The sequence below is a fragment of the Periophthalmus magnuspinnatus genome, chromosome 2, assembly GCF_009829125.3.
Source record: "Periophthalmus magnuspinnatus isolate fPerMag1 chromosome 2, fPerMag1.2.pri, whole genome shotgun sequence".
Taxonomy (NCBI): domain Eukaryota; kingdom Metazoa; phylum Chordata; class Actinopteri; order Gobiiformes; family Gobiidae; genus Periophthalmus; species Periophthalmus magnuspinnatus.
Genome location: NC_047127.1, coordinates 11403069 through 11420540, shown reverse-complemented (window position 1 = coordinate 11420540; position 17472 = coordinate 11403069). Strand labels below are relative to the sequence as shown.

Here is a 17472-nt window from a genome sequence, read left to right as displayed (position 1 = left end):
CCAGGTATAATCTAGGACTAAACCAGATCTAAACCAGGTCTATAAACGGACTATTCCAGGACTAATCCAGGACTAAACCAGGTCTAAAAGTCAACCACATCATTTCCATTGTAGTTCGAGAAGAAGAAATTATCCAAAAGAGGACAAAAAAGTGTATAAAATGAACTCACAAACTGAAGAGCTTGTCCAAGCACCACCTGAAGGAAGTACCTTAGTTGGTAGTAGTCTTGGTTTAGTCCTGGTTTAGTCCTGGTTTAGTCCTGGTTTAGTCCTTGTGTCCTTAGTAACTCATGTAAGGTGTTTTGTTTTGTAGGGAGGAGGTGCGTCTGCTCAAAGATGAGTTGAATGAGGAGTATGAGGCGGACAAACAGGCGGCTCTGAACCAGCTCTCACAACAGAAAGAACTGGAGCTGATGGCAGCCAGAGAGTCCTGGCAACGCAAAGTGGAGGACCTACTGGAGCAGGTATCAGGACTGAACCAGGACTAGACCAGGACTGAACCTAGACTGAACCAGGACTGAACCAGGACGAGACCAGGACTGAACCAGGACGAGACCAGGACTAAACCAGGACTAAACCAGGACTAAACCAGGACTGAACCAGGACGAGACCAGGACTAAACCAGGACTAAACCAGGACTGAACCAGGACGAGACCAGGACTAAACCAGTACTAAAACAGGACTAAACCAGGATTAAAACAAGATTAAACCAGGACTAGACCAGGACTGAACCAGGACTGAACCAGAATGAGACCAGGACTGAACCAGGATTAAACCAGGACTAGACCAGGACTGAACCAGGGCTAAACCAGGATAAGAGCAAGACTAAGCCAGGACTAAACCAAGACCAGCACAGGACTAAACCAGGACTACCTTAAGACTAAACCAGAACTAAACCAGGCTAAACCAGGACCAGACCAAGACTAAACCAGGGTTGAACCAGGTTTAAACCAGCAGCTAAACCAAGAATTAAACAAGGATTAAAACAGGGCTGAAGCAGGACTAGACCAGCAATAGACCATGACTATAGCAGGACTGAGGACAAGATCAAGGACTAAATAGCAGGACTGAACCTGCACTAAAGCAACCGTGAACTCAGACTAAACCAGGAATAAACGAAAGACTAAACCTGGACTAAGGTACGACTCAAACAAGCCTAACACCATGACTGAACCAGGGCTAGACCAAGACTGAAACAGGATTAAATCAGAACTAAAGTTGGTATAAATGAACTTTGAGTATTACATAAACGATTAACATATTGTATTTTATTATATGCATTATACCACAAAGCACTGTAGGAAATGATAACTTACCTTTTGTGTTTATTTTATTCTATCACCAAGTCCAATTTCCCATTTCAAATCCCCCATAGTCTATCAAATATTTACTTAACCACACTTCACCCTTGAGATTATATTGGCACCCCCCCTCCACCCGTCTCTGTGTCATGAATAATACATTTGGCAATTCCTAACCCCATCCACTGGTTTGATAGAGGTCACCATTTGAATAGCAGACAATATTTCAACTTTATTTTCAGACCGTAGCTTGTAAATAACTGTATATTCATGAAATATAAAGTAGTGAAAGGTTCAATGGGAATAAATTTACACAGCCAGTAAAAATGAGAAAGCTAGAGTAATCAGATTAGGAAATAATTAGATTCTGGTGACATGTGTTTGTTAATCAGTGAGGTAATTGTTGTATTTGGAAGAACAAAGCACAATTAATTTTAAAATTACTTTCTCATTGCCTGAAGAGGTTTTACATGTTGTCCGTGCATGTTTGAGTAATCTAGCGACCTCGCCCGGGTCCTATTCAAAGCCTCCTTACGGTTAGCAGTACAATCCTATGTCACTCATGATCCCAGTTCTCCATAAATACACAAAAAACGATACAAAACGATATACTACAACTTCACAAATGTGGTCCGATGTGCAGTAGTTTCATTAGCAGGATGCATGATGGCGATCTGAAGGGGGAGTGACTGACTGGGAGAGCAAAAAGAGAGGAATTCAGAACGACAAAAATGAAACTGAAACTTGTTAATATCTTGTTTTCACTGGCTATAGAATTTTCAAAAAAAGGAAACATGGTGATCTAAATATGGTATGTGTTAGCAGGTAATACCCCATAGAACAGTAGTAATACCCCCTCTGTAATATTTTCTCTTTCATTTTTGTCTTTGCCACATTAGTTTGCCCTTTTTTGCATAATTATCCTTGTCGATACCTGCACAGCTATTTCTTTAGACAATAGAATGTGATTTTCAACATTAAATGGTCGTACTTTCTTTCATATTCCCATGTGGCTTTATATCTGTGTAATCCCTCAGTGGTCCAGGTAGGTTCCATAGTGGTCCATGGGTGTATACTAATCGATGTGGCTTATACTTTTTCTGATACAGCTCAAAATCAGTCTAAAACTTTAATTTCTGTCCTGTGCAAAGGTCTCTCAAATCACAGAAAGCTGCAGATCTGATTACACATGTCCCTGTGGCCAATGTCATGTCATTAACTACTCATAATAGACCAGGCAAAGCACACCTGAGCCCTAAGATTAAATGGGGGGTTTAATTTGAGATTATAATAAACTCAAACAGCAATTAAGACTTGGACATTTTGAAGCAGCTGCAATCTAGACAACTGCTTAAAAGGTCTGGCACTTCTACGGGGGGTATTAACTGTTAAAACATAACTTATTTAGATCACCGTGTTACCTTTTATTGTTTTGAAAATGTTATATGTTTTAAATGTTCCACTGAATCTAATGAAACTACTGCACATCGCATCAGGTTTGTGAAGTCGTAGTGCATTGTTTTGTGTCATGTTTTTGTATATTTATGGAGAATTGCTGTGTGGGAGCATGGGTGACGTAGGGTTGTGGGCGGAGCTTTGGACAGAATCTTACTGCTAACTGTAAGGAGGGTTTGAATAGGGCCCAGGAGAGATTGCTAGATTATTCATACATGCATGGATGACATCTAAAATCTCTTCAGGCATGTTTTTGAACCATTACACCTCCTTTGTCCCGCTTCTCCATGTAACCTACTATCCTACTAGACTATTTTTCTATTCTTTTTCTACTGAAACCAGAACTAAACTATGTCTGAGCCAGAACATTATAATTCAAAGCTGTACATTTAGTTTTTACTTCTTAGACAATTATTTTGAATGGATGAAGAGACAAAACATCAATAATAGGCAAGACTAAATAATTTTCAGTGTACATCTTGTTAGCAGCAGCACAGGCGATTAAAGTAATTATGTAGCGACAGTGCAGTGTAATTAAAATTGTCGATAAAATCCGAAACTACATTCAAAAACTCATTTATTTTAATGAAATAGTGGCTAACAGAGCAGATGTGTTATGCTGAAGTGTGCGTGTGGGGGGGGGGTGGTTTGAGTGATAGATTGGACCCATTTTGTTTCGGACAGACTGGGTTTAATTCAGCTGTCAATCAAAAGTGCTGCAGTGGCTCCCAGAGCAGACCCTACAGGGAGAGAGGGGCCCAAAGGGATTATGGGTACTTCCACTTCAAGGCCAAGTTGTTTTCAGTGTCATGGTAATAGTGGAAACTAAGGAAGATGTATACAAAGACACATCAAAATCAAGATACACTTCACTAAGCATGGTCTAAACCAGGACTAAAACAGGACTAGAACAGGACTAGAACAGGACTAAAACAGGACTAAAACAGGACTAAAACAGGACTAAAACAGGACTAAAACAGGACTAGAACAGGACTAGAACAGGACTAGAGCAGGACTAGAACAGGACTAAAAAAATAGGATTATACCAGAGTTTAAAAAGGACTAAACCAGGACTAAGTCAGGACCAAAGCAGATCTAAACCAGGAATAAACCAGGGCTAAAGAGGTTTCTTTTGATCTCAGATCTCATTGCTGAAGCAGTCCCTCGAGCTCCAGTTGTCTCAGTCTCAGGCCGCGCTGCAGCAGCTGCAATCTCAGTTCAGCCAGGAGAGGGAGCTCCTCACACAGCAGCTCAAAGGTAAGTGTGATTTACAATGTGCTTTTTTTCTACACTATCAGGACCAAACATTAACTAGCTCAAAATACAGGTCATATTTAATTTACAGCCAAAGATATTCATGTTTTTATCTTTTTTGCTTTAATAATTATTTACAACAACCTTATTCATGGTTTAATCTCATTTCAGACCTGATTTAGTCTCATTACAGGTCTGATTTAGTTTAGATCTGGTGGTACTTGGTGTGAAAGGTTTAAGAACTACTGGACTAAACCAAAGAGAGAAGTAAATACATAACCATGTCTAAACTGAGGACTTGGGCAGATCTTAACCAGGATTCCACCAGGTCTAAACCAGGACGAAACAAGGACCTAAACAAAGACCTAAATAAGGACAAATGCATTTCTGCACGTTCTTCAATAAATGTGTGTTTGTGTTTCTCAGAGATGCAGAGGGAGCACCAGAGGAGAGAGCATCGTTTACAGGAGGCTCACTGCTGCGCCCTCAGTACAATGGAGGAGGCCCGACAGCACCAGATCCGGGTAAAACACAGAAAGGTTTATAATTTTACTCCCTGGTGGGACACGGGCAGCAGATGTAACATACATAGAGGTAATTCCATAACTGTTCCCTAGCAAAAACAATGTAAACAAGGACCAAAACTTACCTAAATGAACTACAACTCCTTTATTTTGTTAAACGAGGGTTAAAACTCTCAGACAAATGCCTTCCTTGTGCATAAATTGTCCCTGTATGTTGTTGATGACATAGGTAGACGGATTCTGTTTTACAATTCAGAGCAACTTCCTGTATTTTTGTGCTTTTCATATGAACTTTTTTCCACAAACTGTCACTTCACTGATGTAAAACTATGATAAATATTTACCACATGTACTCTCCCACCTAACCAAGTCAGAATTAGAAAAACATGAAACCTGTAAGATGCATTTTAACTGTCAAACATTGTATCTATAATGTTGTAGGCTTTGGAGGAGCGTCTGAAGCAGGAGCAGCGGGAGGAGGTGCACGCTCTGAAGGAGGCCCATAGACGGACTCTTGACATCCTGAGACAACAGTCCGACCAGGAGCTGCAGACGCTCCGGTTTGAGCTAGAGGATGAGGGAAAGGCCAAACTCGGTGAGGAGTCTGATCACTACATTTGAATTACATTGAAGCTGGAGTATAAATTCAATACATGTTCAACTTCATTCATCCTCTCTTGTCACATGTCTATCTGCAACTTTTCCGTTGGAGGGTCTGTCACCTGCTTGTCTCCATGGAGATGTTATTGCTTATTGGCTGAAATGTACACAGTAGTAAATATTATGCATTGGATTATGTAGCACCTTTCAAATAAATACAGATGGAAAAGTTTAAAACCACACTGTACAACATTGACTTGACCAGCAAAATATATTCTCATGGTATTTGTAAATTCACATATTCCAGTTATTTGTCATGATCATGATTCTTTCAACAAGAGCCATCCCAGATTTATAAAAACTGCTGCACACATCTGTCTGAGTCCAAGATATAACACCTTAGTGGAGACAAGTAGAAAGACTCTCCATTTGGTTTAGTCCTGGTTTAGTCCTGGTATAGTCCTGGTTTAGTCCTTGGTTTAGTCCTGGTTTAATCCTAGTTTACTCCTGGTCTAGTCCTGGTTAAATCCTGGTTTAGTCCTGGTCTAGTCCTGGTTTAGTCCTGGTATAGTCCTAGTTTAGTCCTGGTTTAGTCCTGGTTTAGTCCTGGATTAGACCTGGGTTTAGCCCTGGATTAGACCCATTTAGACCACTTTTAAGCCTGGTTTAGTCATGGTTTATACTGTGTTTAGTGTTGGTTTAGTTCTAGTTTAGTCCTGGATTAGTCCTGGTATAGTCCTGGTTTAGTCCTGGATTAGACCTGGTTTAGTACTGGTTTAGTCCTGGTTTAGTACTGGTTGAGTCCTGGTATAGTCCTGGTATAGTCCTAGTTTAGTCCTGGTTTAGTCCTGGTATAGTCCTGGTATAGTCCTGGTTTAGTCCTGGTTTAGTCCTGGTATAGTCCTGGTTTACTCCTGGTTTAGCCCTGGATTAGACTTGGGTTAGACCCATTTAGACCAGTTTTAAACCTGGTTTAGTCATGGTTTAGACTGTGTTTAGTGTTGGTTTAGTTCTAGTTTAGTCCTGGATTAGTCCTGGTATAGTCCTGGTTTAGTCCTGGATTAGACCAGGGTTTTAGTCCTGGTTTAGTCCTGGTTAAGTCCTGGTTTAGTCCTGGTTTAGTCCTGGTTTAGTCCTAGTTTAGTCCTGGTTAAATCCTAGTTTAGTCCTGGTATAGTCCTGGTTTAGTCCTGGTTTAGCCCTGGATTAGACTTGGTTTAGACCTGGTTTAGACCCGGTTTAGACCAGTTTTAAGCCTGGTTTAGTCATGGTTTAGACTGTGTTTAGTGTTGGTTTAGTTCTACTTTAGTCCTGGATTAGTCCTGGTATAGTCCTGGTTTAGTCCAAGTTTAGTCCTGGATTAGACCCGGGTTTAGTCCTGGTTTAAACCAGGTATAGATCTGGGTTAGACCTGGTTTAGTCCGGGTTTAATTACATATTGCACCTTTAACATAAATGCACTGTCTCTCTCCTTCATTCCACCCCCTCATCTGCTCCATCTCCACCGCAGCCGCAGAACCATCAGCCTCTTCAACCTCTCCATCTCCTCCTCTTCACCATCATCCTTGTACAACCAACTGTAATACGTCTCTTTTACATCCCTTATTACCCTCCATCTCCCCTGTCAGTGACCTTCATACTGTGGCTGATTAAATTTTCTCTCCTTTAGCATCTCTTCGCGCCGAGTTGAACCACATTCACGCGACGGCGATCGAACATTTAAAACAGATTCACCTCAAAGAAAACACAGCGGCCAAACGCGAGCTGGAGAAGGCCATCGAGCACAGCAGACAACAGGTGACAGCATTTCACATTATCAAGCGTTATTATCAAACAACTCAGGGTTCCAGCTCAATGATGGGTAGTACATTAAGTAATATATTTGACAGTACTCACCACTACACACCGCATTTATACACAGGCAATTGTATATGTAGTGTTTTGGGTAAGGACACAACAACAGTATTGCAGCATTGAACTTTGCAACTTGTCACTGCCCCCTGACTTTATTGCAAACTACACTGTCCTGCTATTTTTATCCAAAACCATATTAACTAAAGTCATTCTGCATGGTCTTAACTAGATCTATTGAAGGCAAATGAATTGTCCTGTAATCCTGTAATATATTCTACAGTGTTCTTCCAAGTCTTCATAAATTAGTTTGATCTACTTAGGCTGCTGTTGTTTGGCCTATTTACTCCTCTCTTAATGATCATGTTTATGACACTGTTGCTCCACAGGGGGCAGCACTTGAGCTAGTTATGGCTAAGCTGTTTTTTCGTAAACAATATTCACTTTCAAATCTTTTACATTGTCTTCTCTCAAACCAATTGACTAAATGAAACTAAATACATTGAAAAACAAGCCATTTTAAAGATGTAAAATGTAACTTTTCTGGTGGGAAATCCATCACCTGCTTATCTAATGGAGATTTTTTTGCCTAAAATGCTCCACCATCTGGCATTCAACTCATCTTTTTTGTAATAATTCAATTTCACGCGGCCTTTTGGCACCAACTCCTTGAAGATATATACATTTGTGTTTGAATAGCTAAACAAAAATACACACTTCTCCGATACTTTGTGAAGGTCACCGGTGAATCTCCCCGAGTTCAGATGGGCATGATTGACAGGTGGATTGGCCAATCAGGGACATGTATGGTCTGTCTGAATCAAAACAACTCTAGCTGCTTATGAGGAAAAAGGACAGGATAAAAATATCACAAGGGACTGAAAAACATCACAGATTTCTGCTGAATCAATGAGCGAAACACTCTCTCTTTGGTCCTCTGCTGTTATAGGAGCAGGAGCTTTTGATGCGCATCTCTGAGCTCCAGTCTGAGGTGTGTTCCCGTAGCAACCGCATCACAGACCTGGACCACGAGATCCACTCCCTGAACGAGACCATCGACACTTTGACCCGAGAACTGGAGCACAAAGGCAAAGAGGTGCTGAGAGTGCGAAGTGAAGCCAACCACCAGATCAGGTAAAACTATAAGAAACAATAAGACACCAGCCACTAGATCAGGTAAAACTATAAGAAATTATAAGAAATTATGAGAAACAAACCACCAAATCAGGTAAAACTATAAGAAACTATAAGACACCAGCCACTAGATCAGGTAAAACTATAAGAAATTATAAGAAACTATGAGAAACAAACCACCAGATCAGGTAAAACTATAAGAAACTATAAAACACCAGCCACTAGATCAGGTAAAACTATAAGAAATTATAAGAAACTATGAGAAACAAACCACCAGATCAGGTAAAACTATAAGAAACTATAAAACACCAGCCACTAGATCAGGTAAAACTATAAGAAACTATAAGAAATTATGAGAAACAAACCACCATATCAGGTAAAACTATAAGAAACTATGAGAAACAAACCACCAGATCAGGTAAAACTATAAGAAACTATAAGACACCAGCCACTAGATCAGGTAAAACTATAAGAAACTATAAGAAACCAACCACCAGATCAGGTACTAAAGTAAAGTCAGTTCATATAGTTCACATAGACAGATACTCAGATGCATGGTTTGAAAACAGGTTACATGCACACTCTTTTTTGTGTAGTGGAAAAATAGGCAATCCCAGTTTTTAATCTCAGCTGTTTACATATAATATTAGGACCAGATGAACAATTGGCACTGAATGGGCCTCTTTTGTCAATTCCTTAGTATCAATATCGAGTTTGAAATTGTTCAGACCCAGGTGAGATTGCACACGGAGCAAACGCAGCGCAAAGGCCAAAGATCCAAAGTAATAAGATGAGCTTCTTTCCTGTATAAATGGTTAGTTATAGCGTGAACATGTGATCTCGCACGTGCAGTTTTCAAAAGCTGAGACCACACGGCAACAATTCGGATCCAACGTTGAGCCGCTTGCAATCTGAGCGAGTTAAGAAGCTGACAAAAGATTATAAAATGCATCTGGTGTTTTCGTTGAATGAAATCTAAAGTTGTTGCGTATCTTTCTTCTCAGAGCTCATGAGCAGGACCTGTCAAAGAGACACGAGCGTGACCTGGGTGAAATAAGCGCCGCCCACCACCGGGAGGCGCAGTGCATGTTAGCCGACTTCAACAAGGCTCAAGAACTGCTTAAAGACAAGATCTCCGCTCTACAAATACTGTGTGTAATAATTGAGAGGAAAGGCTCATTTTATAATAACATCACCGGTGCTTGTAATGTTCCGTTTTGTTTCTTTAGTTTGGAGGGGACAGAGGAGAAGTTGAGGAACAGGGAGAGCAGACCTGAAGACCTCCACGTGATCGCAGAGCTCCGAGAGATGGTGACGGAGAGAGAGGCGCTGGTCAAGAAACTAGTGGTGTGTTCAAACTTGACTTCACTTTTTGGAGCTTTTAAACGTGTTCTAAGATCTAAGGTTAACGTTATAATTGATTCACATTGATTTTAGTAATGTTCTTTTAGTCTTTTGCCTTTGAGCTGGAGAGAATCACAAGTAAAACACCTGCACAGTTTTTAAGTCTGTAAATCATTGCCAGACTCACTCAAAGCTGCCAAATTTCTGCTGCCAAATTTTAATTAGCGAAGATTCAGTTTTTTCCCTCGTGGTAATTCCCTCTGCTGCCAGTAGATGGAGCTCCCCACCAGCTTCCAGTATAGGGAGCGCTGAAGCTGGAAATTAATCTGGTCAGTGGTGGAAAGTACTGTACTTAAGTAGTATTTTTAGGCATCTGTAGTGGATACTTTTTACTTTTACTTCACTACATTTGAGAGCTCTGTACTTTCTACTCCACTACATTTTTGAACTGCACTGAAAAGTAAAATCTACTTCTCTTATGATTTGAGGGGTTATTTTTGGCTCAATCGTGGACCGTGGTAACATCCTGACTAGCTTTTGAGTTTTTGAGTTCAAGCTTCAGCTTTGAGCAAACAAAAATAAACATACAAAATTCATAAGAAAAATTAAGAAACTGATTTGCATTGCTACTGTTGACCAAAATATGTATCATTTTATAATCAGTGTCACTTCAGTTAATAACACTATCAAAATGTGTGTGAAAAACTTTTACTTTTTAATCTTAAAGTACATTTTAAACAGGTGCTTTTACTTAAGTAGATTTTTCCTTTGATACTTTCACTTAAATAACAAAATTGAGTACTTCATCCACCTCTGTATCTAGTTCTACATAGTCATTATTTTAAGTGCTGAAACATGAGATGAACATGAGAAGCAAACGTACTCCAGAGCACGGTTAAAGACCATTAACAACAAAGAATGCATGCGATGTGTTATGTAACAAACATAAATATATATGTCTTTGTGTTCCAGGATGATAAGAAGTTCTACCAGTTGGAGTTGGTGAACAGAGAAACAGGATTTGGGAAAGTGTTTAATGCGAGCGCTAACGTCGGAGTGATCAACCCTCTGATCAAGGTGAACGGAGGACAGCAGTACACTAAGGCATGTACCACACACACGCCGTCACACACACATGCACACACACCCCTACACACACACACACACTACTGTATAAGGCAGTGTGGGAGAGCGGCCATTTTGAATTGACTTGTTTTTATGTTTTAAAGGAGCTGTACCCAATTGTTTTTACTCTTTACACTTTTTAATAACTACAATATTTACAGCCTTAATAAAGCATCAAGAAATACCTAATTAATAATGAACAAACAGTTTATTAAGAAGGATTCAAGCTTAGTAACTACTTAGACACAGATATAGTGTAAAAGCAACTCTTTGTAACTAGGATCAAAACGACACTGCTGAGTCCTGTCTGCATCTAATTATAAGTATCTAATTTTATCATCTGTAAACCAGGAAGTGCACTGTTTGCATGCTAGTTTTGACATGATTGCAAAAATTCTGCTCTGATCTCTGAAAGCTGTAAAAATAAACTTATAAACTCTTCACAGTGAGTAATTAGGATGCTCTGAATGCATAAGGTAAGTGAGGAATAACTTTGGACCACTGTAAATTGTTTAAAATGAACTAGTGCTGTTTTTAAGACCGTAAAAATCAGGTGCAGTGTCTTTAAATGAAGTACAATTCTCCCAAACTGCCTTAAATTGCACTATTTTCACCTCTTCTGCAGCCTATGTGAATGTACTCCTCAGCTTGCCCTGGTTTTGTTCAGGTCTTAATGAGGACTACATAACCTCAGAGTGACTTGTGCAAATGTCCAATGCATTTTCCACATTTCATCATTTCTTATTCATCTCTGTATGTTTTTCTGTGTCTGCTCATTTCAAAAGCACTATTACCACCACCATGTTTTCCATACCCAACCCTTCACTCCCTCTTTCACAAAACCTGCTTGATAAAATAAACAAAATAGTGTCAATTTAATAGTGGCCTAGACAACCCTACGAAACTTGTCAACACTTTGTTTTATCTTGGTATTAAAAACTTACGTTATTCATGATTTTAGTTAATATTTTTTACACCATAACCATAACTCAATCAAACTGACAGTTTGTAATGAACAATATTACAATAATGATTTTTCCCATGTGTTTGAGCAAAATTTGTCTTGCCCTAGTACAAATGTATTGTATAAGCTGTATTTCGTATAATTCTAAAGCGTTTATCCAGTAATCACGAAGTGCTCTTTTAGCATGCTAGTTGTTGTTAACATTACTGTGATGGCAGACACTTTCACAACTTTCAGCGACACATGGAAAGTTGTGAAAAGTGCTTATAAACTCATCACGGTTAATAATTCGGATGCTTGTAATGTATAAGATAAGTATGGAATAACTTTGGATCACTGCAAAAATTACTAGTTTTGTTTTTCACGTTTTTAAGACAGTAAAAATCAGGCACCGCACCTTTAAGTTTTCTATTTGAGAGTCCAGTAGGTAGCACGACACCTGCAAATTTTTTAATTATTGCTTGCGGCTCACTGTGTCTCCCTTTCACAAAATGACAGCGTTGTATTTGGGAGTCATGTAAAAGGAGCCATCTCTACTGTATGTGTGTAGCTAAACTCCATCGTCCAATCAGAGCAGCGCCTCAGCCTCTCTAGCCAATCAGCTCTGGCCTTCTGTAACGCGCAGGCGGGACAGGAAGTGCGCTGGTCCCTGCCGCGAATCAGGAAGCGCCGTCCTCTCTCCATCAACGTCACGCCATTTCCTGTCTCCGCCCACCCTCATCCAACTTCACTCAGCATCAGTCTGCCCCTGGAGGACTGCAAAAGGTGAGGTGGAAACCAGAACTAAACCAGGACTAAACTAGAACTAAACCAGGCCCAAACTAGCTCTAAATTAGGACTAAAACGTGGGCTGCACTAGGACTGAACCAGGTCTAAACTAGGACTTAAGTACAACAAAACCAGGACTAAATTATGTTGTCTTAACTAGGACTAAACTAGAACTAATCCAGGATTTAAATAGGTCTAAACTAGGAATTTACTAGGTCTAAACTAGGACTAAACCAGGACTAAACTAGTACTAACCTATGTCTGAACTAACACTGAACTAGGTCTAAACCAGGTCTAAAACTGGGCTACACTAGAACTGAACCAGGTCAAAACTAGGACTAAACTAGAACTAAGACAAAACTAAATAGGACTTAACTAGAACTAGGTCTGAACATGGACCAAACAAGTACTAAATCAGGTCTAAACCTACTACTGACTACATCAGGACTTAACCAGAATTAAACCAAGCCTACAAGAGGTGAGGAGAAACCAGTCCTAAAACCAGTCTAAACTTGGACTAAACAAGGACTAACCCAGGTCTTAACTAAACTAAAACTAAAGTAAAACTATATCAATACTTAACCAGAAATAAACCAGGACTAAACCAATAATGGAATAAGACTAAACTTGGGATTGTTTATGACATCCAGGGACATCCAGGCTAAACCAGATCTAAACCAGGACTAAACCAGAACTAAACCAGGACTGAACCAGATCTAAAACAGGACTAAATCAAGACTAAACCAGATCTAAACCAGATCTAAACCAGGACTAAACCAGGACTAAACCAGGACTAAACCAGGACTAATAGTATACTTTTTAAGAGTACACAAAAACCGAGTTCCCCTGTTTGCTGGTCCCTGCTCCTGTTGCGTCGTTCCTCATTTCACTCCTGTTTATTGTTGTTGCATCATTTCTAGGACAAATGCATGTGGAGCTCTGTTTTATAACTGAACTACATTGTGAAATAAGCTTGAGTCTTACCTGTGTGTCAGATTTTTGGCATTACAGATGACCATTTATTTTTGAATCTTTAAAAAAAAAAATCACAATGTAGAACAGGACAAAAGAAAGTAAGTTTTGGTTTGTTTTCTAATGTTTAATTCACAATATTTAGTGTTCTTAAACGCTTGAAATCAAATTCTTCTTTCTATACGTATCATTTAGACAAATTAAATCAGCAGGTAACACTATGTAAAGGTGCGTTATGTAACTTTTCTGATGGGAGGTCCGCTACCTGCCTGTTTCCATGGAGATGTTTAGACTTAACCTGGAATGTTCCGCAGTACGTCATTAAGCGTATCCATCTTTATTATTGCTTAAAAATACATTGAAAAACATAGGTTCTTACTGTGTCCGCAGATCCGACCTGTAACTTTCCTTGGTCTCCTGCTTGTCTCCTTGGAAGTAGTGGGCAAAGTTACATAATGAGCCTTTACATATATACAAATGTACTGATACTGATTGCATATGCTTTTTTTTTTTTTTTTTTTAATATCAGAAAGCTACAATAATTAAATAAAATAAGTCATAATTTGATTTCAAGCTGTTTTTCACTTTGAGAATATTACACTGCATAACTATTTTTCATTAATATAAGATGATTATAAATTTAACCTTACTGTTGTCGTTTTCCTTTAGCCTTCCTGAAGCTAATGATGCTAACAGCGTGAAGTCCGAGCTCCTGGCCCTGGAACCGGTCCGGACCAGTCCAAACCAGCTCGACTCCGCCTACTTCACCTTCTGACACGACCGCAAAAAATATCACAATACAGTCAAAAAATACTCAGCGCAGAGGGGCCAGAGGAGGGAGACGGGCAATGGGAATTATTATATGTTTATTTTGTATTTATTTATTTTAGTTTTGTTAGTCAGTAAGTTCCTCAATACCATAATAAAATATCACAATTATTCGTTATAATGGAGGTTTATAACTATGGATAGACAGAGATATTATTATTTATAAGGGAACAGATTTGGGTAATTGTTTCAAGCTTAGTAACTACTTAATTACAGCCTTAAACACTTTTTTTTTAAACCCTTAATTTCTAAATCTAACCCTAATGATCGTTTTTATTTGCATCTCTTATAGTGAACATTGGCTCAAAACCAAAACAAATTAAGAAAACCTTGCCTAGAAAATCCTGTTTAGTCTGTCTAAAAGGATTTTTTTTTTTTTTTTTTTTTTTTTGGTAACTTATTGTTATTTATTTATTATTTGTTGTTGGTTTTTTTAACATATTTTTTACACAAAATTTGCCCAGAAAATCCTCTTTAGTTCATTTATCTCATCATGAAGTCTATGTTAAAGAGACCCGTAGTAATTTACCTCATTTGTGACACCAGCAGACCGCCCAAACTCCGCCCCTCTGCCCCCCTGCGCTGCAAATGTACATAAACTAGATGTCTAAAGTTGTTTTCAAATCTCTCAAAGGGGCGCTTGATTTACCTCCCGTCACGTAAGTCTGTGAACCAAGCGCTCCTTCAGATTTTTACTATTGGAGTATTTATAATGTACTAAGCTGTTTTTCTACGGTCAATGCCAAGCTACTCAAACATGCACAAATTTAGTTTTACACAAAATTTTTAAAGGTGCACTGTGTAACTTTTCGGGTAGAAGGTTCACCATCTACTTGTCTCCATGGAAATGTTACAGCTTTGCCTGGAATATTCCGCAGTTTTGAGCTTTCTGTTATGTTACAACATTGTTCTCTTATCAAAAACATGCCTGAAGAGGTTTTAGATGCCATCCACGCATGTTTCAGGACCGGTAATCTATTCAAACTCTCCTTACGTTTAGCTGTAAGATTCTGTATAAGGCTCCGCCCACAAGCCGACGTCACCCATGCTTCCACACGACAATTCTCCATAAATATACAAAAACGTGATTTAAAACTGTACACAACAACTTGACAAACCTGATGCGATGTGCAGTAGTTTCATTAGCAGGATGCATGTCTATAGTAATGTGGCAGCGCTATGAAGGGGGAGTGACTTAGTACAGAGAGCAAAGGGAGGGAGGACTTTGAGCGTCAAAAACAAAACTGAAATGTATTTAACATGTTAATCTGTTATTTTCGGTGAATATGTAATTTTCAAAACAATAAAAAGTAACATGGTGCTCTAAATATGTTAGCATGTGTTAGCATACCCCATAGACGTTAAATACCCCCTCTTTAAGTAAATTACTGTTTTTTTTTATTGCTCAAAAATACATTGAAATATCTGATAATCTGCAGAAAATTCCAAGCAACTCAAAAAACATCTCCATGGAAACAAACAGTTGGCTGACCCTCCACGAGAAATGTTACACAATGCGCCTTTAAGCTAAACTTGTGCATATTTTTGGTAGACCCTAGTGCATGTAAAAACAGGATCACTGAACCAAACATCGGCACACATGTATTATTGTCCAATTTATTTTACTATTTATTGTACAAAATGCATGGTCTCGGTAAGTTAAGTTTAAGGTCGATTTTTAAAAATTCAAATCATTTATTTAAAATTTTGAGGCTCGTCTTCCATATATTTTGCTGTCTCGCAGAAATAATAATAATGTTTTTTGTTCAAAATTTAGCCAAGGTAATGCTGTCTCAGTGTCGTCTCATTTTGTATCACTGTGAGTCTATAGAGATTGGAAGGAGCCCACTAATGTCAAGGTTGGTGGTTTGATTCCTATGACTGGGATTGCATACTGCCATTGTGTCCACGGGCAAGACACTTATTACTTACACTTATCACATATTATTATAACTATGAAAAGTCAGGTTTAAGTTAAAAAAAATACAATTTACTATTTTATTATATTCTGTTCACGATACATTTGGGTGAAGTGTCTTGTTCAAAGGCACAAAAACAGAATGCAAAACCACTATTGATTAATCTCAACCAACCAATTACAACTACATTTTTTTTTTCTTATTTAAAGTTGCACTATGTAACTTTTCTGGTGTAGGTTCTACTTTGCTTGTCTCCATGGAGATGTATTTGCTTTGCCTGGAATGTTCCACAGTACGCATTAAACTAACTTATCTTGCATCCTTTCAATTACGGGTTTTTTATTGCCAATGCCAAAATATGCCAAATGCCAAAAATACCATGGAAACGCAAACATTCTGTGAGCAAAGACCACCTCTCCACAGATCTGACCTGTACCTGTGCTTTGCCATGGTGGTGCCAGTTGTTTGTCTCCATGGAGATTGAAAAGTTGAATGCTATACATTGGAACATTACAGGGAAGGAACATCATGGATACTAGCAGGATGTGGACTATTCATCAGAAAAGTTGCATAGTGTAGCTTTAAAGTGAAATATAGTCTACTGTACTTCACTTTTTGTTGAAATACGTAACTGTTCCAAATATTATTTCTGGGAGACAGCTTTTCATCAAGACCTCCGTCCAAGAAACTATGTACAGTTCACCCGATGAGCACACTTTTACACTATTTATTATTTTTACTCCCAAATACTACTTCAAAGTATCCACTACTACTTCTACTTCATCTACTTTGAGTACTCTAGACAATGGTGCCTGTATCACGCTTTGAAAAGGAGGAATCTACCCTGCAGAATCTTTATAAATTTGCAAATTTTTTCCAACTTTAACCCCAATTTCAAAATAAAGCTAAAGCTACAGCTATAGTGAATGTCTGAGATGGTTTGATTTGTAAATATGGGCTTTTATTTTGAAGGATCCGTTTCTCCGTGCACACTGTGATCAAATAATAACACGTTTTGTCATGATATAATATTAAATGGACAATGCAGGTTGAAACTTAACTCATTTTTAGTCTTATACAATTGTCTTATTTACATGTTTTTCAGGTAAAGCTTGTCAAAGGGCAGAGTTGCAATAGAAAAAGGGACGATTTCAGTGTTTTTGTCCATATAATGTGAAAAATATTCATTTCAGAGTTGCACATTCGAAGTGACTTGATCTGTATCTAATCGTACGTCAGCCTATGTAATGTATGTCGGTGTGTTCTTGTACATGTATGTTAAAAATTATCATATTTGAGTGGAGTTATAAGGGGCTAAAGCCATAGACAGGAAAAGAATACATAATTTGACCTCTGCATTTGACCCATTCTTCAGTGTCTCTGGGTTAACCCTTTCCGGAGCAGTATCTTGATCAGAAGCACCTAGCTGGAGG

At 38.7% G+C, this 17472-nt stretch overlaps 1 protein-coding gene across 1 annotated transcript in view; it reads left to right on the top strand.

Annotated features, from left to right (window-relative positions):
* LOC117385105 (protein FAM184A-like) overlaps window positions 1–14067 on the top strand; it is a 52350-nt gene extending 38283 nt beyond the window's left edge. The window contains exons 14-24 of the mRNA XM_033982375.2: window positions 314–464; window positions 3899–4013; window positions 4437–4534; window positions 4976–5129; window positions 6804–6931; window positions 7935–8119; window positions 9124–9270; window positions 9349–9466; window positions 10436–10567; window positions 12103–12317; window positions 13962–14067. Coding sequence (XP_033838266.1) covers window positions 314–464; window positions 3899–4013; window positions 4437–4534; window positions 4976–5129; window positions 6804–6931; window positions 7935–8119; window positions 9124–9270; window positions 9349–9466; window positions 10436–10567; window positions 12103–12317; window positions 13962–14067 — 1549 coding nt within the window. The remainder of the gene's footprint in view (window positions 1–313; window positions 465–3898; window positions 4014–4436; window positions 4535–4975; window positions 5130–6803; window positions 6932–7934; window positions 8120–9123; window positions 9271–9348; window positions 9467–10435; window positions 10568–12102; window positions 12318–13961) is intronic.
* Window positions 14068–17472: the final 3405 nt, after the last annotated feature.